Source organism: Haliotis rufescens, unplaced genomic scaffold, assembly GCF_023055435.1.
Source record: "Haliotis rufescens isolate VD_foot unplaced genomic scaffold, xgHalRufe1.0.p SCAF_3, whole genome shotgun sequence".
NCBI classification, from domain to species: Eukaryota; Metazoa; Mollusca; class Gastropoda; order Lepetellida; family Haliotidae; genus Haliotis; species Haliotis rufescens.
This window is the reverse complement of record NW_025964001.1, coordinates 4,459,256-4,486,206: the sequence shown is the minus strand read 5'-3', so window position 1 is coordinate 4,486,206 and position 26,951 is coordinate 4,459,256. Positions and strand designations below refer to the sequence as shown.

The following is a 26,951-nucleotide window of genomic DNA, read 5'->3' as shown; positions in this document are numbered from 1 at the left end:
AATGAGTGCTTGAAATCGTTTAAAAAATATAACATAAAGTTTTTAAAAAGTACCATAGTGTGTTTTTCTTTCAGTCGTTTGTCATAATTACCTGTGTGAAACTTGTCATTGATGAGTGTATGGATGTTGATGTGCTTGTTGCCATAGTTTCCGAGGCCATCTGGGGTTGGTCACAAGGGTCAAACTGTTAAGTCCAGGATGTGGTAGAGGTATCTTTGTGATTTCTTTGTACAGACCTGCTTGTGTTTAGCCTGTGTTTGTTAAGCGTTATAAGTGTTTATGAATAATGTACTGTAACATTTTTGCTTACAATTTAATTTGCCTTAGCCACGCCCTTGCTCACAACGTCACCCCAGATATACATACTCACTTTATTGTTGATATAGGTGTACACCATCACGTTCATACTTCATGTTTATGTCGGACCTCCAGGTGTCGGGCCACATGACTTGACCTTAACGGCAAAATGGAAAATCTCCCAGCGTCACCGCAGAGCTCAAAACCTAAGCGCTAACCCCTCCCCACAACCTGAAATCCGAGTACTGCGTGAAGGTCGTCAGAGGTCTCACAGTGAGAGCCAGGACGGAGAGTTCTATGAGGGGAAGCCACTGATCTATGAGAGATTGATCAAAGCGGAAGAGGTAAGCCCCTGTCCATGTTTGCTTGTCTGACGTGTGCTCCACTAGCTCTATGTGCGTTCACTGTTCTATAAGGTGATTATGTTTGTTAGTTGGTTTATGGAATTTTATTTTGTTCTCATAACCGCAGTTGGAAAAAAATTGAAAATCTGAACTGCACTCACAGGCACATGGACTTCGCCATTTTCCCGCCTAAATGACTACTCCTATCAAAGGGCTGTAACTCTTTTTGGGCTTCTTTGCGGTAATCACTTAGCTATGTATTTCGAATTTTGAAATGAAATCCCTATTCAACCCAAACTAACTTGTTCATTTCTCTTTTTTTTCGTTAGAATTGGCGGTATTAACAAAATATAAAAAAATGTCACCACAATTTTATTTTCATTTTGCTATTTTTCATGTTGGATCCGTAAACTGACAAGAAACTGAATCACCTAATAGTTCCAATATACTGCTTGTGTACAATGCCTTCTTCATTATGCCATGTATAAACATGTGTTACATGTCTGGTACAAGTTGTACTCAGGTTGAGTGGAGGTGCGGCTTCCCCACATGGTGTAACACACACTGAGGTAAACATCCCCTCCCTACCAGTAGTTGAGTGTAGTGTACATCATGTCTCGGTAGTGATCACATAGTGTCCTGTCATCGTACAGCCAGCTGTCATGTGAACAGACAATATTTACCCAAAACTAATATTTATGTTAACATATAAGATTATTCATTTCCATTTTAGTTACAAAACAATTTGTTAATTCTCTTTCGGTTTATGGAATAAGAAATTAAAAAGATGGGAACATTTACGTCGGGATTAGTGGTAAACACATCTACATCGGGACTGGTGGGAAACACACCTGCACCAGGACTAGTGAAAGCCTTTGTTTCTCATACACAAGCCCAGGGTTTTTTCCCCCACATGGGTACAATGTGTGAGGCCCTTTTCCTGGGTGTTCTTGCCATGATATAGATGGACGTTTTATGACCTTACTCCCTCACTCTCTCAGGGTCACCTCATATGGGATTGTTAGAAAAGGTCCCCAAAGCTTTGCTTACATTTTGGATTGGATTAATGGCTTGTGAGATGGGATAGTACTTGAATGGGTCACCTCTTAGGAAGACCAACTGGACATACAGCCTGCCAGTTTGATCATGTACTGCTTCTTCTTGGGGAGTCCATGAATTGAGCTTCGAAAGGTGTCTGGGGTGCGTGTCATAGAACCCTGATGGCCTATGACATTGCTCCTGATGTCTGCCACTGGATTGTCAGGTCCAGACTTGATTATTTACAGACTGTTATTGGGCTATTGCTGTGTGTGGCGTTAGACATCAAACAGACAAACAGAAAGCTACTTCAGCTGTGGATCAGCTTGCATGGGACTCTAACAGGCCACCATAATATAATGTTACTTCTTTGCAAAGAACCAGGGCTGTGGAGTAGCTGAGTGGTTGAAGCATTTGCTCATCACACAGAATGCCTAGTTTCAGTTCCCCACATGGTACAATGTTTGAAGCCCATTTGTGGCGTCCACTGCCGTGATATACCTGGAATAGGAACATAAAACAATACTGGCTCACACATTACAAAAAACAAAATTGTGGATTATCTTCTAAATTTCCATTTGTTGTATAATTGCCCTCTATTCACTCACTCACTCATCAACAGTCTCTGACATCGCAGTGTTCTGTCACTCCACACAAGGAGGTGGGTCAGTGCATTTCCACCATTAATGAGTGAGTGAGTATGGTTTTACGCCGCTTTTAGCAATATTCCAGCAATATCACAGCGGGGGACACCAGAAATGGGCTTTACACATTGTACCCTTGTCGGGAATCGAACCCAGGTGTTCGGCGTGATGAGCGAACGCTACCTGACCGCCCATTTCCACCATTAAGGAACAGACACACCCCATCCACTGAAGCTGGGAGGCATCAGGAAACATTGTCACCAGTTGGGTGAATTTTGAAATGAGAGACAGTTGAAATGATTTTCAGACGAAATTTGACCTTTGAGGATCACTCTTCAACTTTATTAAAAAGTATTTTTTCATATTAATGAAGTAGAATAAATTTTTGTATGTGTGACAGGTGATCTAAGTTTTTGGGAAATCAGTATCAGTTTGACTTGAATACGGCTGACAAATCCCTCGATGCTATTATTTTAATGCCAGTGCTGGAAACAAGAAGCGACTCCAGCAACATGTCTGTTGTGTGACTGTTGATGTTTTCTGTCTTCTTTTTGTAGAGCGGTTCAGATTCCGAAGAGGAGGTGCAGTAAGTTGCTAGCTCAGAGTTACCTCCCTTTGTTGGGTAGCCTCCGACTGAGCTGTTTCTTGATCGTAGATTTGCCACCTTTCTGAGTTGTGTAGTTGTTTCACCGCTGCCACCGGTTTCCACGCCCGTACATAGATGTGAACACTTGTATGCTTTTGCTTCTACATAGATCTCCACTGGGACGAGGAGAGCAGACCCAGTAGATGAATGTAGATCTCTTGTAGATGAATGTCGATCTCTTGTAGATGAATGTAGATCTCCACTGGGACGAGGAGAGTAGTTCCAGAAGATGATCGTAGATCTCTTGCAGATGGCTGGATGCTGAAGTGTAGATGAACATTGATGAGGGAGGAGATTGGGGATGTTTGACTGTAGATGAATGTAGATCTCTTGTGGAGGAGATGGGGGGATGGTTAGATGTAAGTGAATGTAGATCTCTCTTGGGGAGGGGATGGTTAGATGTAGATGAACGTAGATCTCTCTTTGGGGAGAATATAGAGGGATGGTTAGATGTAGATGAACGTAGATCTCTCTTGGGGAGGAGATAGAGGGATGGTTAGATGTAGATGAATGTATATCCCTTGGGGAGGAGATGGGGGGATGGTTAGATGTAGATGAATGTAGATCTCTCTTTGGGGAGAATATAGAGGGATGGTTAGATGTAGATGAACGTAGATCTCTCTTGGGGAGGAGATAGAGGGATGGTTAGATGTAGATGAATGTATATCTCTCTTTGGGGAGAATATAGAGGGATGGTTAGATGTAGATGAACGTAGATCTCTCTTGGGGAGGAGATAGAGGGATGGTTAGATGTAGATGAATGTATATCCCTTGGGGAGGAGAGGGGGGATGGTTAGATGTAGATGAACGTAGATCTCTCTTTGGGAGGAGATAGAGGGATGGTTAGATGTAGATGAATGTATATCCCTTGGGGAGGAGATGGGGGGATGGTTAGATGTAGATGAACGTAGATCTCTCTTGGGGAGGAGATAGAGGGATGGTTAGATGTAGATGAATGTATATCCCTTGGGGAGGAGATGGGGGGATGGTTAGATGTAGATGAATGTAGATCTCTCTTGGGGAGGAGATAGAGGGATGGTTAGATGTAGATGAATGTAGATCTCTCTTGGGGAGGAGATGGGGGGGGTGGTTAGATGTAGATGAATGTAGATCTCTCTTGGGGAGGGGATAGAGGGATGGTTAGATGTAGATGAATGTATATCCCTTGGAGAGGAGATAGAGGGATGGTTAGATGTAGATGAATGTAGATCCCTTGGGGAGGAGATGGGGGGATGGTTAGATGTAGATGAACGTAGATCTCTCTTGGGGAGGAGATAGAGGGATGGTTAGATGTAGATGAATGTATATCCCTTGGGGAGGGGATGGTTAGATGTAGATCTCTCTTGGGGAGGAGATGGGGGGATGGTTAGATGTAGATGAATGTAGATCTCTCTTTGGGGGGAGATAGAGGGATGTTAGATGTAGATGAATGTATATCCCTTGGGGAGGAGATAGAGGGATGGTTAGATGTAGATGAATGTAGATCTCTCTTGGGGAGGAGATAGAGGGATGGTTAGATGTAGATGAATGTATATCCCTTGGGGAGGGGATGGTTAGATGTAGATCTCTCTTGGGGAGGAGATGGGGGGATGGTTAGATGTAGATGAATGTAGATCTCTCTTGGGGAGGAGATAGAGGGATGGTTAGATGTAGATGAATGTAGATCTCTCTTGGGGAGGGGATAGAGGGATGGTTAGATGTAGATGAATGTATATCCCTTGGAGAGGAGATAGAGGGATGGTTAGATGTAGATGAATGTAGATCTCTCTTGGGGAGGAGATAGAGGGATGGTTAGATGTAGATGAATGTAGATCTCTCTTGGGGAGGAGATAGAGGGATGGTTAGATGTAGATGAATGTATATCCCTTGGGGAGGAGAGGGGGGATGGTTAGATGTAGATGAATGTAGATCTCTCTTGGGGAGGAGATAGAGGGATGGTTAGATGTAGATGAATGTAGATCTCTTGGGGGGGGGATGGTTAGATGTAGATGAATGTAGATCTCTTGGGGAGGAGATAGAGGGATGGTTAGATGTAGATGAATGTAGATCTCTTAGGGAGGAGATGGGGGATGGTTAGATGTAGATGAATGTAGATCTCTTGGGGAGGAGATTATTGAATGAACAAGGTACAGTTGTTTGGATGGATTAGAGGCAGTTGATTGGATGGATTAGAGGCAGGTGATTGAATGGAAGAGTGGAAGGTGATTGGATGGATCAGAGGCAGGTGATTTGATGGATTAGAGGCAGGTGATTGGATGGATCAGAGGCAGGTGATTGGATGGATTAGAGGCAGTTGATTGGATAGATCAAGCAGAGGCAGGTTATTGAATGGAAGAGTGGAAGGTGATTGGATGGATCAGAGGCAGATGATTGTATGGATGAGCAGCAGGCGATTGTATGGATTAGTAGTAGGTAGTTGGCAGGGTTGCAGAAGTTCGTTATTCATAGGTACGTGGCCACACTACAACCTGGAGATTGCACTTCAGTACTCATACAACTCCCCTTTTTTTTTGTTTCCGTACACATGGTTTCAACTTTTCTCAAAGAAGCGGTACTTGATTTAAGGCTACGGATTAGTTGTGACAGACAGATCCTCTGCGTAATTGAACATTCTGTAGGCAAGCAATATTGTATTTGGCTTTTAAGATACTTAACCATTAATTTGGCAAGTGTGTGGACAATATATTTGCACACCATGATAACCCTCAGGAATATGGGATCTGCATTTGGAATCTGTTCTACCTGTAAACTTCTTTGAGTATTTGGGGTGTCATTTGTTGCCATGGTGACATCCTGTCATCATCATCCCTCCTCAGTTGACTTTCTTCTTCCTCCACCTTACAAGAGAATGATTTACTAATTTTATTTCCTGTCCCCCCGCATTAGTTTCATCTTCAACTCTCATACCTACCTATCTAATATCTTTGTTATTACTTACAAGCTACAAGCCTCTCCACACTTCTTCACCATAGTAACTCTACACTTATAGATATCTTGTGTTCCATGTCTCATCTCAGAGTAAATGATTTGATGCTTTAGAACTAACATATATTTTATAGGATTCAGATAACATATAACAGAATCGTAGTTCTGACGGAAAAGAAGGGAATGTTTTCAGCCTGTTACTTACGGTTTCTCTGTATTTGTTCATCCATTGGTTTTTTCTAGCACATACATATCTAAGTACAGCCTGTATTGGCATTTGTCATCGTGTCACAGACTTTGAGCTTCATACAAGCTGCAAAATAAAACAAACACAGCAGCTTCATGAATATGAGAAATAGAGAAATAGACGCAGTGACGGACACACTGTTTTAGACGTTTTGAAAATCAGAAGAAATATTAAAATGAGACGTCATCTCTTCACTTACATCTACGGGGCACGGGTGGCCCAGTCGTTAAAGGCGCCGCGATTTACTGTGCAGAGTTGCTTTCCTTGGGCTTTCCTACCACAGTAAGCTGACATGCCGCGATATAACTGGAATACTGTTAAAAGCGGCGTTAAACCCAACTCAGTCACTTACATCTGTTCATTCTGATAGCAACAATTTGTCATTTTACCAAAGGGAGTTCCCCAAGATGTCGAGCTGCTATGATAGAGTGGACTTTCCATTTGATCTTACCTCACACATGAATGTCGGATTCTGATTGAATGAGACCCATTCTATTAATTTCAATGTACCCCGCTAACATGTAAGATACATTTCTTATCCCCCACTTGAATAACCGACTTATTGGTATTACATATGCACCATACCAACTGTAATTTTGTATCTCGAATTGGTGATGTAAGACACCATTCTCTGGATATTTTCTGAATGAAATAGATCTAGGGGCAATAATTGTTTGTTTTCTATTGTCTATTATTTTTTGATGAATGTGAATAATGAACAAAGTGGATCAATGCCTAACTGTGGTATTCTCACCGATTCGGACCAAAGCATGCCTGCATAAGACATCCGGCATTACAATTGGCTGTTGGGATATTCCCTATATGGTTTATGTCCCCTTAAGCGCGACTCACACGGGTCGACACGTCGTAACGAAATGCCGATTTCCATACATTGTACAACATGTTCGGTGATTGTAACGAATATCGACTAATCGATTTGCTACCACTCACAGGATTCGATCTGCCGATTGAGTGTCGATCTCATGATATCTCACAATAATTTGTTTTCATGGTATCAAAATGTCTGAAGCAGATGTGGTAGCAGTCATCTGCTGCACGATATTGTGTGAAGAAGACGGCAATGCAGCATTCCTCTTTTGGAATAATCCTTGCTTGAGACATTCCGAAGACTTTCGTGACTCAGAACGTGAGCCACAAAACGTTCGGTTTCCTCTCATGAAAAGTCAAGGCGTGGTTTCTTCACAGCAGATGAAGCCATGGTTCCCGCTTGTGTGTAAACAAATATCACGTGACATAAAAACGCAATTTGATTGGAATCGCCACATCCAACTTGCTGATTAGCTTTAACAGACTCTACGCACTCGCAACACAATCGATGGAGGTTTAAGTGGCCGATTTGTCCCTTTTGTCGATTTTGATTAATCACTCAGACCATACGACTCGGTCGAATACGGCATATCGATTTGACGGACTGACCCGTGTGAGTCTGCCTTCAGGGCTCGGGGAACATAAACCAGCATGTCCCCATGAAGACCGGTGGGTGACTTATTCTGTGCTACCACAAGTATCCTTGAGGATAGACCAACGGGTGTGAAATACAGGATTATAGTTGAACATTCCCTTGTTTTCTGTCTGTAGTATATAACAAAACAAAGAATAACTGTTCATATGTTTATTGCCATATCTAACACTAATATAAGTCCATTTGGAACCTTATGGGTCTCACAAAGTTTCATGCCTTACTTTTCTGATTTTGCAAGTCGATAAAGACCTTTATAACAGTAAATTTTTTATGTAAAAAGGACTTAGATTGGATGAAGCATTTCTATATTGAATCCACAAGCATACAGAATGTGCATTTTACGTGGAGAGTGTGTTGACTGAGGGATGTCGCTATATGAGTATTTGTATTTCAGCAAGAGGAACTGTTTATGTGTAATATGTGATGGCCTCCTGTTCTAACGAGAACCTATGTACCTGACTACCATACCTACCTCCACTGTAGATTAGAATGCACGCAGGTAGATGGGCTCAACTTTTTTCCTTTATGTGGGATTTCTATCCATATTAGATTGAAGTACTAATATTTGCTTATTTTTGTAGATTTTTACACTTTTTTTGCATGCTGGTGCAAGTAAAAATTTAATCAATATTTGAAAAAAATATATGAGATTGCATGTAATTCCTGAAGTTAATTTTAACAGTAATTTGAATTTTTTGAAATATGAATATGTATATTTTCGATGTGTATGGTGATTATATAGTTACCATGGTGATAGAAACACCTTGATATTTTGGTATGTGATATTGTTTCCATTGAGCCGTAGAGGGAGAGTAGTGTTGTTCACCTGGTGAGATCTATGTAGAGGCTCGGTCCGAGAACCCTCATCTATGTGCGTGATTGCGCCAGTGTACGGACATGCATCACCGACCACAGATAAGATGTGCATGAAGGATCAGAAAACAGTCTCATGTGATGCAACTTACTGTACAGACTACTTTGTATGCTTACCAGCTGCCAATAACAAACAGCAGTGTTCCTTCAACACCATTTGTCAAATTTCAAACGTACCAAATTTGGCCATTCCAGAATTTCGTTGACTTCTAATAGAACATTGTCGTTCCTGTGGTGTTACATATCCTCAAACCTTTTTAACTACATGTATCTGGATTATTTCTTTAGACTATGAAAGAGTCTATTTTCCATAAAACTTAAAGATCTCCATCATATGAATGAAAAATGTAGATTTGAATTTTTTCGATAAATCATGTAACATGCTGTTTGGAATTGGGTACACACTAGCTGTTTGTCTGATGGAAGTCTGTGATGACAAGCTGTGTGGCATGCCCTGTGGACTTTGTAGGCGATGTTGTCCTGGCTGATGATGTTGTCAGGCATTCGCCGGACCTGCCGCACCATGGCTGCTCCCTATGCATGGCTTGCTTCAGGCCCACTACTGGCCACTTGATTCAGTTACCCAGCAGACTAGGCCTCATCACAAGACTGCTCGTCCCTTTCCTTTCCTGTTGTCCTCATTCAGTCTGCCAATTTGTCAAGTTGCTACTTTGGAATCCTCTTTCGACTTTTTTTTTTTCACACATAACCAGATCAATATATTTAGCACTGTCAGTTAAGATGCTGTTATACTATTTACACTTTTTTTCAAGTTTCCTTTTCATTCTAATTTGATCTGATAAGTATTATGCTTCTCCTACCCCGGTTGCACAGATGAAAAATACAAGTGTGAATTCAGAATTATACAAATTTTACCTTTAAAAAAGTATATAAAGATTATGAAGATAAAAATAATTTTTGTCACTGCATTGTGGCAGCGTTTGGTTGACATTACTTCATCAGCTGTAGAAGTAAATTGTATTATTTCAGTGGAAATATTTATCTTGATAAGGAAGGCAGCTCATCCCCAATAAGCCTACATGTGTAGCAGTATGTGATGGTGTTGTGCTGTGCATGTCGATGGTGTTGTGGTTGAGGTGTAGTAACACATTGTCTCTCTGTTGCAGGCGCGGGAACAGCTGATGGAAGAAAACCTACGTTTGAGGGCACGTCTAGAAACTGCAAACGAGCAAATTCTCACACTGAAAGCCCATATTGGTGTTATTCGGCAAAATACCATCTCTTTCATTCTGGAACAGATGGACGCTTTAAACATGCAGAGAGATACCGAGGTCTAAGAGCAAAAAACTTGCCAGAATTCTAGATGAGATTTGTCAAGATAGGTCGTGTTGCATGTGCAGCGACATTCTTCTGTCGGATGTGGCCGTGTATGGGTTTGTGGAAGGCTCCATTGGCATCTGGTTTTGTTTGGAAGGGTGGCAGGTAGGTATTCTTCAACTACCTGGACACCCCTCCTTTGTCAAATGAGTCGTCTCATGTTGATACAATACCATGTGGGATTACCATTCTGTTATCATTCCATTTATGTACTGTAGGATATGGACCTACCAATCATGACCATCGATCCTATCATGTGACCAGTAACACTACGTCTTGTGACAAAATTAACCAATGAGGAATCACCGGCTAGCAGTGTTACTATTGAAAATGATTGTGTTGTTAAACTTCTACTGGCGCCAGTAATATTGGGACTGTTGTGGAGAGTGACGACTTGAATTGTAACATTCTTGCAGTATTTTTACACCAAGGCATAATGATATCATGTGTAGATATATATATTATGTAGGTATTGAACAATATATCATGCTGATTGTTCCAAAAATATATCAGTTGTTCTGCTTCCATGGGCAACTGATGGATGATGTCGGATATATCCAGCCGTTGTCATGGCAACAAGGGAACCAATAGTCTCCTGACACAATGTAGGTTGGAACTCTTTAAAGGAACAGACAGAGGGGATTCCCTGACAATTGGTTGTCATGCTGGAGGTGAAGATGACGATGTCGGGTTGTCAAAGACGAAATCTCCCATGTGAATGTGGGACCAACTGTGTACAATCAGTCATTCTTCATAGAGGAGGGAACATGTTTGTGTTAATATGTGTAGTTGAGAAGAAAATGACACCAGCCATTATTTTTGGTAAATGTTTACATGTACGTGAAGTGTAGACTGAGAGACTTGTTAAGCAATCCACATTGACTTGATCATGTGACCAAGACAACCAATCGCAGTTGTTGTCTCTTTTTTGGCCAAGATGGCTGTGCTGAAGACAGGAAGCCCCCAAGCCGAGGACATTGAGGTGATGTTGACACAGACAAACAATTATTGCACTGTAGATCTCGAATGTGAGGGAATACTAGCTGAAGCGTCTCTCACCTTGGAGGCAAAGGAAATGTGTCTAGAAAACACTGACAAGTCCAGGGCGTTGTTGATCGCATGTTGAATCAGCTCAATAGCGTGTCTCATAGCAAGGAAATGTCAAGAAAATGCTGAATCGAAAGGATGTACCAGTGCAAGCGATCTGCATAATCAGTGAAGGCTAGGAGACAAATATGTTGATGAAAGGCTTGTTGATGCTTTGATGTGGGAACTATGAACTATCTGTGAATGTGTGTTTCCAGAGTGATCACTCAGGCCAGGGGATAGAGCGAGAACATGTGTGGCGCTGTGTGGTCCTGTGTGCCTGTCTAATAATGATAGTATGGTTGCTGATCACATTTACTATAGAATGCCGTGCAATTGAGGAGTGTTTTTTTCTCAAAAGATTTTGATCTGACGTTTTAAACAGACAGGAATTGTAATGTAGTTTATACTTATTATTTTCCCAATGAAGCCAGCCAGATCTTCAACTACAATAGTGAAGTTGTCTGTGCAAAAGTTCCAAGTCATAGGCTAAATGCATATGCTTGTCTCACACACTGTTGGAATAAGGAAAGAGTATTGTTAGACCTGATGGACAGATTAACGTCATGCCTAACATGTGAGAATATTGTATATGTACTGTATGGACCAACCCTTACTATAAGGCCACAAGACTACACAGTGTCTGTGTTCAGGGAAAAGACTGGGGCCTGTCCGCCTTCCTGAGCCAGGCGCTTGGTATCAGCTAATAGAATCAAGCACACACCGTGGGATCAGCTAAGGGGAGATAATCATGTATATGAAGGAGTTATACGAGTCCTCATCCTGTTGCTAGTCAGCATCCAACTAGTTTCTAGCGTATGGCATCCATTTTACCGCCCACCTCCCTCCTTTTCTCTCAGTTGACCAGGGGAGATAAGCGTGTCACATCTAGAGCAGTTTGTGTCTCCATGTGTCTCCTTCTGTCCTGACGTCTGTTTGTATATATTTCCTATTTATGCAATATTGCTATGTTGATATCCATGTGGCTTTGTACAATTCAGTCATATTATGAATGTTGACTATCAAGTGTTTTGTTATGTTACCACAAATACTTTTCTTCTAGTCTTGGAGCAACCTGAAATTCCTTTTTTCCTGTTTTTTGTTGAGTTTTTATTTCAGATATTTATCCTGTTTTTCCGAGATGTTTCTATTGGTGACCTTAATTTAGCTATTGCTGCTCCCGTGAATTGAGCACGGATATAGTGTGGGTGGCAGTTTACCATAATATTACATGTTCTCCCTGTCTAAGAAACAGTACAATGCTGGATCTTTCTCAAACCAAACAAGAACTATAAAGGCTGGTAGTGGTATAGCACTCTGACATCGTCATGGTAACAGTGAGAACACTAATATCTCATTGTGAATACATCACGGGTCTTCTCTGCACTGGGGCGGTCGGGTAGCCTTGTGGTTAAAGCGTTCGCTCGTCACGCCGAAGACCTGGGTTCGATTCCCGACATGGGTACAATGTGTGAAGCCCATTTCTGGTGTCCCCCGCCGGAATATTGCTAAAAGCGGCGTAAAATCAAACTCACTCACTCACTCACTCTTCTCTGCACTGCGTTCCTCCAACATCCTTTAATACATTTATGGTGAAGACTATTTTTTACCAGCAAATCAAGATGTGGCCGGACTCAAGCCAGGGGGATACCAGTGAATGCACAGATCAATGAACGCTGAGGTTACATTGTGTAAACAACATTAATACCCATGGGGTTAGAAATAACTGAGTTCATAAACATTGTATGTACACTAGTTCAAATTTCACATCTGTGTTGTTTGCATCATCCTGACGGCATTGTTGACATCATTCGAATCTTATTGTGACGTAAGGATGGATTGACGTCACACTAGAAGTGACATCAAGATTTTTTATGTCATTCGACAGATTGTCTTTTTCGAGAACAGTCGTGGTGATCACTGCATTTTTCTAAAGGGGAGCTCAAAGGGATTAAAAAATAATGGGTAATAAAGAAATTATTACACTCACGTGTGTCATACTGATTTTATGAAACTCGTATAAGAATTCATGTATTACCCTTGCCTTCATTTGGGAAATACAAGAATTCTGACTCTCGTATTGTAAAATCAGTATGACACTCATGCTCGTAGAATAATCTCTATATGGTACTTTCAATATCAATATCTTCTGCTTCGATATCAGGCAAAAATTTGTGAAAGCTCATTCACGAGCAGGGACATTTCAAATGTATGTTTTACACATGGCCTCATTACATTAGTTAGCTAAACATAGCAACACGTCACAAGTACACGGCAGATTGGCTGTATGTATTCACTGTGATGGAGGAACGTAGTGCATTCTTAACCAATAAACAGCCCTCAAAGTAGCGACCATTTTGGTGGCCAAATGCGACTTAAATCTATGACCTTAATTTATATACTGCTCGCCACTTGGCTACCTAAAAGTCAACATAACTGGTGACAATATCTATTTTAGATATCTGTTGGCTCCTAAGAAGTTAGGTTTGGCTCCTAAAATATTCATGTTTGGAGCCGCTTGGCTCCCTAACAAGAAAACAAACTTAGAGGGCTGTATGAAGTATTGAGGCCGCTGTGGCCATCTCTGTCTCCTATCTCCTGTGCATTGTTGCCATTGTGTGCTGGTACCGCTGTCGTCAGGGTTGCTGGTACTGCAGTTGTCAGGGTTGCTGGTACCGCAGTCGTCAGGGTTGCTGGTACTGCAGTTGTCAGGGTTGCTGGTACCGCTATCGTCAGGGTTGCTGGTACCGCAGTCGTCAGGGTTGCTGGTACTGCAGTCGTCAGGGTTGCTGGTACCGCAGTCATCAGGGTTGCTGGTACCGCAGTTGTCAGGGTTGCTGGTACCGCTATCGTCAAGGTTGCTGGTACCGCAGTCGTCAGGGTTGCTGGTACCGCAGTCGTCAGGGTTGCTGGTACTGCAGTCATCAGGGTTGCTGGTACTGCAGTTGTCAGGGTTGCTGGTACCGCTATCGTCAAGGTTGCTGGTACCGCAGTCGTCAGGGTTGCTGGTACTGCAGTCGTCAGGGTTGCCTGAGACTTGTGTCTTTGTTATTCCTGCAGCTGTCTAGCAGTGAGATGTGTCCGGGATGTCTAGCAGTGGGATGTGTCCAAGATATACCACACAAAGTATCCCACATGTCTAGCAGTGGGATTAATTCCCCAAATGTACCAAGATGACAATGTGCAAATGAAAACAATTGCTCTGATAGTGTGCGGCTCAACTTTTGATAGGGTTATTTTCATCTTTCCAGGATTCTCATACGTCAAGTGTATATTTAGAATGTCGAATCTGATTAGCCGTATCAAAAGTTGAGAAGTATATTTTAAAATAGGATAAATTTCACGAGTTCATAAAAACAAGTTAATTTAACATTCGACTCATTTCTAAATGAAAAATTGTAACACACTGTTCAGCTGACTAAAACTGCTTTCCTTTGTCTGTCTTTGTGATGACTTTACCTTATACAGCTAGGGCTGGCTATCGATACAGATCATAGAGTTTGATAATCTTTTCAGTAAATATTTATCAATGATCGATAAATATTGGAGAAGTCACTTTGGGCAAATATGTTTTAAAAAAGTCCGAAAGAAATCGACACACTTCTTGCATGGATTACTTTGTGGACATTTTAGTTCTGACAAAAACAGTTGCTTTCTGTCTTTGGCAATTGACATTTTTGACAATAACAACTCTGTTTGGGTAATTTTAAATTTTTGTTTCATCACAATTGTTGATGTAAGATATTATTGATGACACAATTTTCATATTCCCAATCGTACAAATGTCTTCCCATCAACGATAAATCCGATTATTGATCTTTTTAGCCCGCCCTATATAAATCCAAAGAAAGTGTCAATAAGAATGTTTCCATGTTTTTGTAGATTTTACCCCCAACTTTGTCTAGAATGTCCTTGGAATATGCTAGTAAATCTCAGACACCAGACACCAGGTGTAACAAAGCCAAGATCTCAAGTTTTTGTTCTATCTTCCATATAAAACGAACATGTTTTATTTTTCTGTATTCCTGAGAAGATTATTTGCTGTTGCCTGGTATGGAGTAATGTTAGTGATCTGAATGCATAATGTTTCATTGATTAAGGCTGAATAGTACAAACTACATGTTCAATATGCTGTGAAATCTCAATTAATGATCTGTTCCACAGGACTTGACTAGATCTGCTGCCCACAATGGTGACTGGCCTACCGGTCAAATTTTTGTGTTTTAAAACTGGTTTTATATTTGAAGGTTTTGCAACACTGATAGTTGTTGTCAAAATAACAATTAAATACATCTGTAGTAACTGGTAGTTGGCTGTACCGTATTCGTCGTAATAATCTCCACACTGTTTAGAAATTATACAAAGGGGGGTTTATTAAAGCGATATGTGAGTTATATTTGTTATCGAGCGGTGGTGGACAAACTTAGTTCAAATGTCGGTGAAGCTAACATTTTTTAGATGATAGTTACTAGGAATTATATATTGTGAAAATATATGTAGTATACACAAGCATATACAGTCTTAGTAGGGGGTGCTTATTAAATTACATTGTCTAAAAGTTAGTCAGGGTTGCAAGGGGCTTAATACGGCAAATACGGTAATAGTGATTTTATAAGACCAGATGTTTTTATTTTCTTGTTACACAGATCAGCCTATCATAAATTTTGCAAAAGTAAAATATAACAAATATTAAGTGAAGTTTTTTTTTAAATGTCTTTTATGGTGTATTTTTATTATTTTTATATTTAAAGGGTATTGTTTAGAAAATTAGTCCTAAATCACCCAGAAAATCTATGTTTTCCTAATGCTGTTTAGGGCTTGGCATATTGACCAAACTGATCTGAGCAACAAGAAATATATTTTACTCTGGCCAAGTTATTCTCAAATAATTTCATATACACAAATGTTTCGTTAAAGTATGCTGGATTCTCTGTAATGATAATGACATCCAGAAGAACTACATGCATGTTTAATTGAACTATCAGTAGACATAATAATGATTTCATAAATTATTTGTTATCATGGACATACACTGGGAACATTTTTTAAGAGATCTTTAAGTTTCCAAATTGTTTTCATGCTGTAATAATTTTTATTCTTGTTTGATGCATGTGCCAGATATTATTCCCATTGAAAAAAGCATGAGTTTTACATACTCCATTTCCTGCTGCTCTTTATACAAGTTATATTTCTACCTGAGTAGAAGCCGTGTTAACACAAATCATGTCATCAAGCCTGTTGAGACATTACATTTTATGAGATGTACAGTGGAATATTTTTTAACACTTCATTTTACCACATTCCAATAATGAGCTTTTTACCTTTAGAATAACAAGCAACAGTTGTTATTTGATGGAGGCTGATTGCTTAGTGGTATGGAAGGTGTACACTGTACAGAGTTAACTCCCTTAGCTGCAGAATCATGGTTGTGGTGTTACCTAATCATTTGTTCCTGGCGACACCAAACCTAATCATTTGTTCCTGGCGACACCAAACCTAATCATTTGTTCCTGGCGACACCAAACCTAATCATTTGTTCTTGGCGACACCAAGCCCATGAAGATACTGAACCAATTAGTAAATGTTAATGACAAACGTCACTCTGGCTCTCCTTCCAGATTGGGTTGTCATGCCGTGGAAGAAATGATATGCTGTTCCAATCGGTGTTAAACCCAACTCACATTCTCGATCATTCAACCTTACATCTTAACTGACATTGTATGACATTTAGTTTGTTATTTCAATACATGTATACAAATAGGGCTATTTGAATGCTAGAGTACAAACATTAGACTTTGTGTTGTCATTTGTGTGAGATCTTAACAGTGACCTTGATTTGTGGTGTGTGAACGGTAGATCAGTATTATTTGTTGATTCTATAACTGAACAGTAAAATCAGTCCTAGCAAACCAGTTTCTTATTTTAATGTTTATAGAGAATATTTTATATTCCAAACCTAGTGCAATGGATATCTATCTGCTTTGTATGATGCTGCCACAGTGACTGGCTGTAGATACTAGATCAGTCTTATAGTTCTAGGACGTTTACCCTGATCATGAAACATATCTTGAAACACGATGAGTATGACACGTCTCCATGTCTGCCTGCCTCTACCAAGGGAGACAATCTACTATACGGGTCAGTGCTAGTTGGTGTTCATCCTCCACATCCGTAGTCTAGGTCATCATGTGCTGCTACAGTTGATGTTCATAGAAGCCTCATCCAGGAAGTGTGTGAAGGAGCTTGTTGTTAGGCTAGAGATGATCATCCACATGTGTCATTCTCATTGACATTATCTTCTAATTGATTAATGACCACCATGGACTGTTGGGAGGGAGCTGTCGTTTATTATAGATTGTGTGGTTTATTCTTGAGCATAATAAAATAAATTGCCTTAACCGTTATGTCAGTCTGCATCCCACCAGCCTATAGATATTAATTATCCTCCCCAGGGATCTAATAATGCCATAGCTATCATGAAAATTGCACTTGTAGTATTGATTTCACACAACCATAACATTTCTGTTAAACCATTCCAAAGACTTTATCTTTTTTTATGTGATCCTTCCGACAATTGTGTATTGTTTCCATGACCCTTCCCTCTCTTTTTCTCCCTCATCTCCTCCTTCCTCACCCATGGGTTAGCATCCCTCCCCCTTCTGACTTGGCCCTAGCTGCCCTATGATAGTGACGGGTCCCTCTGGGGGAGTTTATCACAGTATCAAAGGTGCTATGAAGTGTACGATAGTTGTAAGGGTTCACAAGCTATTTCATAGTTGTATGGGTTCACGGGCTATTTCATAGTTGTATGGGTTCACGGGCTATTTCATAGTTGTATGGGTTCACGGGCTATTTCATAGTTGTAAGGGTTCACGGGCTATTTCATAGTTGTATGGGTTCACGGGCTATTTCATAGTTGTATGGGTTCACAAGCTATTTCATAGTTGTATGGGTTCACGGGCTATTTCATAGTTGTATGGGTTCACAAGCTATTTCATAGTTGTATGGGTTCACAAGCTATTTCATAGTTGTATGGGTTCACGGGCTATTTCATAGTTGTATGGGTTCACAAGCTATTTCATAGTTGTATGGGTTCACAAGCTATTTCATAGTTGTATGGGTTCACGGGCTATTTCATAGTTGTATGGGTTCACGGGCTATTTCATAGTTGTATGGGTTCACAGGCTATTTCATAGTTGTATGGGTTCACAAGCTATTTCATAGTTGTATGGGTTCACGGGCTATTTCATAGTTGTATGGGTTCACGGGCTATTTCATAGTTGTATGGGTTCACGGGCTATTTCATAGTTGTATGGGTTCACAAGCTATTTCATAGTTGTAAGGGTTCACAAGCTATTTCATAGTTGTATGGGTTCACGGGCTATTTCATAGTTGTATGGGTTCACAGGCTATTTCATAGTTGTATGGGTTCACAAGCTATTTCATAGTTGTATGGGTTCACGGGCTATTTCATAGTTGTATGGGTTCACGGGCTATTTCATAGTTGTATGGGTTCACGGGCTATACCATAGTTGTATGGGTTCACAAGCTATTTCATAGTTGTATGGGTTCACAAGCTATTTCATAGTTGTATGGGTTCACGGGCTATTTCATAGTTGTATGGGTTCACGGGCTATTTCATAGTTGTATGGGTTCACGGGCTATTTCATAGTTGTATGGGTTCACGGGCTATTTCATAGTTGTAAGGGTTCACGGGCTATGTCATAGTTGTATGGGTTCACGGGCTATTTCATAGTTGTATGGGTTCACAAGCTATTTCATAGTTGTATGGGTTCACGGGCTATTTCATAGTTGTATGGGTTCACGGGCTATTTCATAGTTGTAAGGGTTCACAAGCTATTTCATAGTTGTATGGGTTCACGGGCTATTTCATAGTTGTAAGGGTTCACGGGCTATTTCATAGTTGTATGGGTTCACAAGCTATTTCATAGTTGTATGGGTTCACAAGCTATTTCATAGTTGTATGGGTTCACGGGCTATTTCATAGTTGTATGGGTTCACAGGCTATTTCATAGTTGTATGGGTTCACGGGCTATTTCATAGTTGTAAGGGTTCACAAGCTATTTCATAGTTGTAAGGGTTCACGGGCTATTTCATAGTTGTATGGGTTCACAAGCTATTTCATAGTTGTATGGGTTCACAAGCTATTTCATAGTTGTATGGGTTCACGGGCTATTTCATAGTTGTATGGGTTCACAGGCTATACCATAGTTGTAAGGGATCACGGGCTATTTCATAGTTGTATGGGTTCACAGGCTATACCATAGTTGTAAGGGATCACGGGCTATTTCACAGTTGTATGGGTTCACGGGCTATTTCATCGTTGTAAGGGTTCACAAGCTATTTCATAGTTGTATGGGTTCACGGGCTATTTCATAGTTGTATGGGTTCACGGGCTATTTCATAGTTGTAAGGGTTCACGGGCTGTGTCATAGTTGTATGGGTTCACGGGCTATTTCATAGTTGTAAGGGTTCACAAGCTATTTCATAGTTGTATGGGTTCACGGGCTATTTCACAGTTGTATGGGTTCACGGGCTATTTCATCGTTGTAAGGGTTCACAAGCTATTTCATAGTTGTATGGGTTCACGGGCTATTTCATAGTTGTATGGGTTCACGGGCTATTTCATAGTTGTAAGGGTTCACGGGCTGTGTCATAGTTGTATGGGTTCACGGGCTATTTCACAGTTGTATGGGTTCACGGGCTATTTCATCGTTGTAAGGGTTCACAAGCTATTTCATAGTTGTATGGGTTCACGGGCTATTTCATAGTTGTATGGGTTCACGGGCTATTTCATAGTTGTAAGGGTTCACGGGCTGTGTCATAGTTGTATGGGTTCACGGGCTATTTCATAGTTGTATGGGTTCACGGGCTATTTCATAGTTGTATGGGTTCACGGGCTGTGTCATAGTTGTATGGGTTCACGGGCTATTTCATAGTTGTAAGGGTTCACAAGCTATTTCATAGTTGTATGGGTTCACGGGCTATTTCATAGTTGTATGGGTTCACGGGCTATTTCATAGTTGTATGGGTTCACGGGCTATTTCATAGTTGTATGGGTTCACAAGCTATTTCATAGTTGTATGGGTTCACGGGCTATTTCACAGTTGTATGGGTTCACGGGCTATACCATAGTTGTATGGGTTCACAAGCTATTTCATAGTTGTATGGGTTCACGGGCTATTTCATAGTTGTATGGGTTCACGGGCTATTTCATAGTTGTATGGGTTCACGGGCTATTTCATAGTTGTATGGGTTCACAAGCTATTTCATAGTTGTATGGGTTCACGGGCTATTTCACAGTTGTATGGGTTCACGGGCTATTTCATCGTTGTAAGGGTTCACAAGCTATTTCATAGTTGTATGGGTTCACGGGCTATTTCATAGTTGTATGGGTTCACGGGCTATTTCATAGTTGTAAGGGTTCACGGGCTGTGTCATAGTTGTATGGGTTCACGGGCTATTTCACAGTTGTATGGGTTCACGGGCTATTTCATCGTTGTAAGGGTTCACAAGCTATTTCATAGTTGTATGGGTTCACGGGCTATTTCATAGTTGTATGGGTTCACGGGCTATTTCATAGTTGTATGGGTTCACGGGCTATTTCATAGTTGTATGGGTTCACGGGCTATTTCATAGTTGTATGGGTTCACGGGCTGTGTCATAGTTGTATGGGTTCACGGGCTATTTCATAGTTGTATGGGTTCACGGGCTATTTCATAGTTGTATGGGTTCACGGGCTGTGTCATAGTTGTATGGGTTCACGGGCTATTTCATAGTTGTAAGGGTTCACAAGCTATTTCATAGTTGTATGGGTTCACGGGCTATTTCATAGTTGTATGGGTTCACGGGCTATTTCATAGTTGTATGGGTTCACGGGCTATACCATAGTTGTAAGGGTTCACAAGCTATTTCATAGTTGTAAGGGTTCACAAGCTATTTCATCGTTGTATGGGTTCACGGGCTATTTCATAGTTGTATGGGTTCACGGGCTGTTTCATAGTTGTATGGGTTCACGGGCTATTTCATAGTTGTATGAACTTCACGGGCTATTTCATAGTTGTAAGTGTCCATGGGCTATTTCATAGTTGTAAGTGTCCACGGGCTATGTCATAGTTGTAAGTGTCCACGGGCTATTTCATGGTTGTAAGGGTCCACAGGTTATATCTCATGTGCTGAGATCTTCAGGTTTTCGCCTAGTTTCTGAGATCTCATGATTGTGTTGTTATTGTGATCCAATAGTGGTTTTAGTTGTCTAGATCCACAGATTATCTCTAAGGCGCCAGGATCTCCAGGATATCTCTAAGTATCTGCAAGCCACAAGTTAGGCCATATTTGATTGGATCTGAAGATTATCTCATTTTAAAGTCATAAAATCAAAAACAGACATTTAAAAATCTTTAATACCCAATTACTCATCACAGGATGTCTATATATGCTAAGCAAATAATTTGGGCACTAGTGATTTCCAACCACACCAAATATGTGCTTGGAGGTATCTGATGTTGATGAAAGGATTTGATGGCATTTGGTAGACAAAGTTCCCAAATGCCAGACAGGGCTGTCAGGAGCCATATTGTCAGCAATACAAAGTGGAAACATGTTCGAGAGATGGACACTTAATTCCCGCCACGACATGAGTTATACATTCAGTTATGTTTCACTGGACCACTTACATCTTTCATCCTGGGCAGCTTTTCAGTCCGCCAATAAACCTAGCTTCTTCACCCTACATTCATAGAAAGGCTTCAAGAAGTACAACCAAGCAGGACTGATGTTCTTACCATTATTGCAATATGGGCCATTATACAATCTGACTTCCAGGTTGTCATGGACACCAGACTTTCTTGACCAGGGCCCGTTCCACAAAGCAATCTTGGCACTATGACTGTCGTAAGCCTATGTTAAAGTATAGGAGCTACGATCATCTTAGCCCAGAGATCACTTCGTGGAACGAGACCCAGATCTATATCTCCAAGGTTGGTGTGATCTCCACTGCTAGTCTATGGTTTAATATTCCATTTGTAGATCACATTCTCCTCATCATCTTTTCTCATCACCTTCATCGTCCATGTAACAGAAAGTATTTTACGATGATTTGCTATGTACAATTTGATACATGTGTGTTTTTAGAAGTGGAATGATGATGGGAACATTTATCTATTTTTTATCACTATCAAGCTGATTTCTATCTAGCTAGTTTCATGACTTTTGGAAAATACATTACATGTTACATCTGGACATTTTCAGAAGTGTTGTCGTTATAAAACCATCTGTTTTGTTGGCTTCCGTTTCCTTGAATCTCCATCTTCGCTTCTTTCCATTGCAGTTCCTAGGACCAACCTTAATTATCGTTGTTTCTTACTTTTTGTTTTAAGATTTTTATATTTTATTTACAAGATATCTATTAGACTGATGTGTGCCAAAGTCACTGTAGGTCGAGGAGAGGAATGGATGGTATATTTGAGTTCCATACATTGTGTATCTTCATCAGATTGTGTGAGTCTTTACATTGTAACGTTCTACATCCGATCTTTCACTAGAGCAGTAAACGATCATGTTTATATTTCTTAAGGTTTGGCAATTTGTGTCATTGTTTAATCACATGAATCTTATTAGAACCACATGTTAGTTGACAATCTTCAGCTGAACATAGATAGTGCTGTAGGTTTTCTGATTATAAGTGTCGCTGATGTGGAGCTGTTGTTTAGACAGTAAACAGTGCATTCTGGGAAATATGTACAATTTCAATTAATTTAAAACAAATGTTGAACTAAGTGCAAGAATCTGATACTGCTGATGCAGACTAAAATTAATTCTTTCAAAATTAGGAATGCTGGTTCATGTGTTAAGTAAATTTGGCTCTGATCTAAAAACATCAAAAGTTAATTTTGTCAGTGTGTTGTTTGCTGTCTAAATATACTATTTCTTACCTCAGTGAGATGTAGTCTTTCATTCTATACCATGAGCTGTCAGATGCATCTGTCGGGGACGTCAACTGCAGATGCTGGTGTGCCCAATGCAGTTGTTCCCGATGATGATGATGTAGTCAGCAGTTATTAAGGGCGTGCGATGCATCTGACATCTTAACTCATGCTGTCAAGGGTGGTGTTTTTCTCAGATGATGTGTAGAGATATTTTCATGTTCCATTTGTACAGCTCTGTTTTCATTGAAAGTTGTAATATAATGTTTTAATACAAAACTTTAAAATTCTGAACAGAAAAACAATGGTTTTTGTGCTCTGAACTTGGTAATTTCTGCACAAATCACTGTTTAAAGATTCCTATGAGAGCAAGGCGTGGCACAAGTTGTATTCGTGGGCTTGAAACTGAAGACTAGACAGACATTCTTGTGATATTGGTGAAAGAATTCCCAAATTTTTGTAAGATCGACAAAAATATTTTATATATTGTATTAAATTATTGTATCCAAAAAAATCACAAGATTTATTTTTTAAATTTCATTGATAAGATGCCAAGTTTTGAGTGTGAAGAGATACAAACTATTGGTACATACGCCGCCAGTCCAACTTGTGCAACAACTGGCTCCTGCTTCTTCCATATCTTATCCCTCATTTACCGACGTTCAGGTATGAACTGTGCTGACCACAAAGAAAGGTGAACAATTTGTTTGTGTATCTGTTGTCTTGACCAATCTGTCTAGACAAGACTTCCTATTGCAACTCTGTCTCACTCGTGTTCTGTGTATTGTATGACCTACTCGTGTTCTGGCCTTCGTCAACTGACCGGTCAGCCCCTGGGTGGTCGGTGGGCTGATGGAGAGCCAGCTGGTGATATTTCGTACTGTCCACTATGTATACATAAACCTACGTTGTTAACAGTTTGTGGTCATCACTCCCGAACTGGAGAGTGGTCCGACGCCAAGCTGGGCTGCTGCACAAACCAAGTCATGAAATAAACAATAAACCTTCACTAAGTGTTGTTGTATGTTGCTCTTGATATGATGTGATGTTGGCCCCGATCTTTCGCTCTCCACTTGGCCACAGTGAAAATAGCCCTAATAGTCACTCACTCCCAGTGACTTTGTATAAAATCTGCAGGAATTTTAATAAAAAGTGACAGCTGTTCATGTTCAAGTTGGTTATCCATCAAAGTCCATAGAGAAGTTGACATGATCACCTTATCACAATGTTGTTGTTGTTGTTGGCTGGTTGTTTAACGCCGCACTCAGCAATATTCCAGCTATATGACGGCGGTCTGTAGATAAATGAGTCAGGACCAGGCAATCCAGTGATTGACATTATGACCTCATCCATGCAATTGGGATACAAAGAAATGCTAGAGCCAAGTCACCGAGTCTGACCATCCTTTCCCCTTAGTTGCCTCTCACGAAAAGTATAGTCGCCCTTTCCGGCAAGCATGGGTTGCTGAAGACCTATTCTAACGCTCATCTTCATGGATGTCCTGATAAGAAGACGGAGAACCTCACCTGGTGTAATGTTCCGCTTTGTGTGCCGTAAATTCATGAGTTCCTTGGATACCATGATTATAGACCACATGAAATTAAATGTTTTGTATTGTATCGAAACCTAAGATACCTTGAAAGATACACAATATTGCTGAATTGCCCAATCATCCCCATGCATAACTATACTACATATAGAGAGAGGGAGGGAGGTTATCACACGAGTGTGTTTTGGGATGGTAAATATCCTGCATTAGGAATGAACATTGTATTTCGCAAGCCTTGGCAAGCACAAGCACAGATATTACTGATCCCGCTTGGCTAGGCCTAGTGCCCTCGTAAAATTGTTTCAAAACTTCTATCTCCAAAGTTGCCCAAACTTATAAAATGCCTTAGCTACGTCACAGTTGGACACTGATTTTCAGTATATTAGACTGTTCTTTTGATAATGATAGCAATTATCCCTTTAGTTTATCCAGATTCTGACTCGATCGCCGAATGACAAGGGCGACGCCATGTTTGTTTATAAACACTGAAAGTTGTCCCTACTTCACCTGATATTTGCATCTCTATCCGCATATGACCCCAACGGATATCGTTTTTATCTGTTGGCTTTATCCTGACGAGAAACCTACCCATTATATGATAAATATATATACACTACACATAGGGGTAGAGCAAACATGATTGTAAATTATTTCCTATTCACCTGATTTTTATGCTGTGTGATATGACTGAAGCTTTCCTCGATGAATGTTTCTGCATAAACATATATGGCTGTCATCTGTTTGAGTGGAGCATTTGTCTGATCTCTGCAGTATGACAGCAGCAGTAACCATGGAAACTTCAGTCACTCAAGTTGCCACTAACAAATAAAAAGGATAATGTTGTAATATTTTATTTCCACAATTACAAGGATACAAAACATTAGCTGATAATAACATCAATGTCAACACACATGGAGTGAAAAGGAAACTGTTTACTGTGGTATTCTAACTTCAATTTGGAAAATACTCGATTTTGATTTGGTCAGAGGCATCAAATCACAATAAACCCCCTCTGATTGAAACAGCCGATTTGACGGCCGCATCACTGCAGAAGCTAATATTTTTAGAATAGTACTTCTTTAACAGTCATTGGGCAAATGCGTAATTAAGAAATTATAGGCTACAAAGCAAAGTTGTTACTATAATATTCAAAAGATCTGTGGCAATATATTACGTGCAGAAAACACTAGAAATCAACAAAGAGAATGTATTTTTCGTTTTGAGGACAACAAAGCTGGCTATTTGGCACCTTTCTATATAATATGACAGACGTCATATCTTTTGCGTCACAATGAGCGATATGACGTCATAAAAGTGCCCTGCAGTGTAGAACGAAACTTTTGCAAGGCTTTTTCTTTAGGGGTGCCCACCTCAAGTTAGCTTACCAAGTTGCCGTGCTACATGCTTTCAGTGCTTGTCATAAGTTCATTACAAGTATTACAGTCTGAGCAAACTGCTTGACCATAGACAGAGCCATATTTTGTGTAAAGGCTGTTGTCGGTGATTCCATAAATTCAGATCAACAACACACTCAAAACACTGGACTCAACCCATGCCGCTTCACTCAATATATTTGCTGACACCAAAGAGTTCAAGTTTTGTTTAGTCATGGGAGCATGGAGGTAAACTACGTACTATGCTTGTGTGTACACTCTACTCAAAAACATACGGTAAGCTATTGAAGGATAGCAGTCTCATCTGCTTCATTAGTGTATATGTGGGGAATATTCAATTTATATCATGGACATTTATCACATGTCAGATCAAGTTTCAGCAATCTAACGGGAAGGTGGAGGATGAATGTGATCATTCAAACACAGATTTCTCTGAGAAAAGCGAGACATCAAACCCCATTTACTGATCAAATCATTACTTGTCCCCAGGCATGCTTACATGTGTATTACTCGCTCGACTTTGAAATCTTGCTTGACATGGCGTCGGGCAACGGTATATTTAACCTCTGTGGAACAGATTGCAGATAAATACAAAGTAGCCAAGAAATCGGGACCACCTGTTGACAAAGGGGTAGCCAATCTCATTCATAGTTAAAAAACACAAGGTTGGAGGAGAAACAAAGAACAGAATTGTTCGATAAACATCTATGTCCCTCAAATATCAACAAGTTCAAACAGCCAAAGGTGAATTCAGTGATATGGCAAATTATGGATGGGATAGCAAGGCATGAGACGCAAGATCCCAGAAGCTTTAAGACATTTATTGCCACGGGTTTATCTGCCATGGGCATTGGCAGTGTTGTAAGATGTATTAACAATCTTATTTCGTTTATATGTAAATCCTGTTTCGTCTAAAGTGCCAATGCCACTTTTGTACTAACTGTTTTTGGCGCTAGTAATAAAAGCATGGCGACCATTGCTTATTAACTTAAACATGTCATCGTTTACCATTCATCAAGCTTACAAATAAGCAACTATCATAACATGGTGGCAGCGGTAAACAAGATTAATCACCAGGATTATGCCATAAGTAGCGGACAGCGCTAAACACGCAAGTTTGACCATCAAACGAACTTTTGCCA

The 26,951-nt window shown here is 40.3% G+C and overlaps 2 protein-coding genes across 7 annotated transcripts in view; one reads left to right on the top strand and one right to left on the bottom strand.

Annotated features, from left to right (window-relative positions):
* The window catches only part of LOC124131840 (ras guanyl-releasing protein 3-like), a 94,555-nt gene extending 70,680 nt beyond the window's left edge, over positions 1 to 23,875 (top strand). For 4 of the 6 annotated variants that reach the window (XM_046495332.2, XM_046495333.2, XM_046495334.2 and 1 more), the window contains 2 exons: positions 433 to 641; positions 9,625 to 23,875. In XM_046495332.2, coding sequence (XP_046351288.1) covers positions 433 to 641; positions 9,625 to 9,795 — 380 coding nt within the window. In that variant the 3' untranslated portion in view covers positions 9,796 to 23,875. Of the gene's footprint in view, positions 1 to 432; positions 642 to 2,880; positions 2,910 to 8,018; positions 8,124 to 9,624 lie in introns of all 6 variants that reach the window. The other 2 variants (XR_006860723.2, XM_046495336.2) reach the window with 2 other exon arrangements.
* LOC124131775 (stress protein DDR48-like) lies at positions 13,371 to 14,549 on the bottom strand. Its single transcript, XM_048403281.1, has 2 exons — positions 14,539 to 14,549; positions 13,371 to 13,932 (listed from the first exon to the last, which is right to left on the bottom strand). Exons 1-2 carry the CDS (start codon positions 14,547 to 14,549, stop codon positions 13,371 to 13,373), a joined length of 573 nt encoding a protein of 190 aa, XP_048259238.1.
* Positions 23,876 to 26,951: the final 3,076 nt, after the last annotated feature.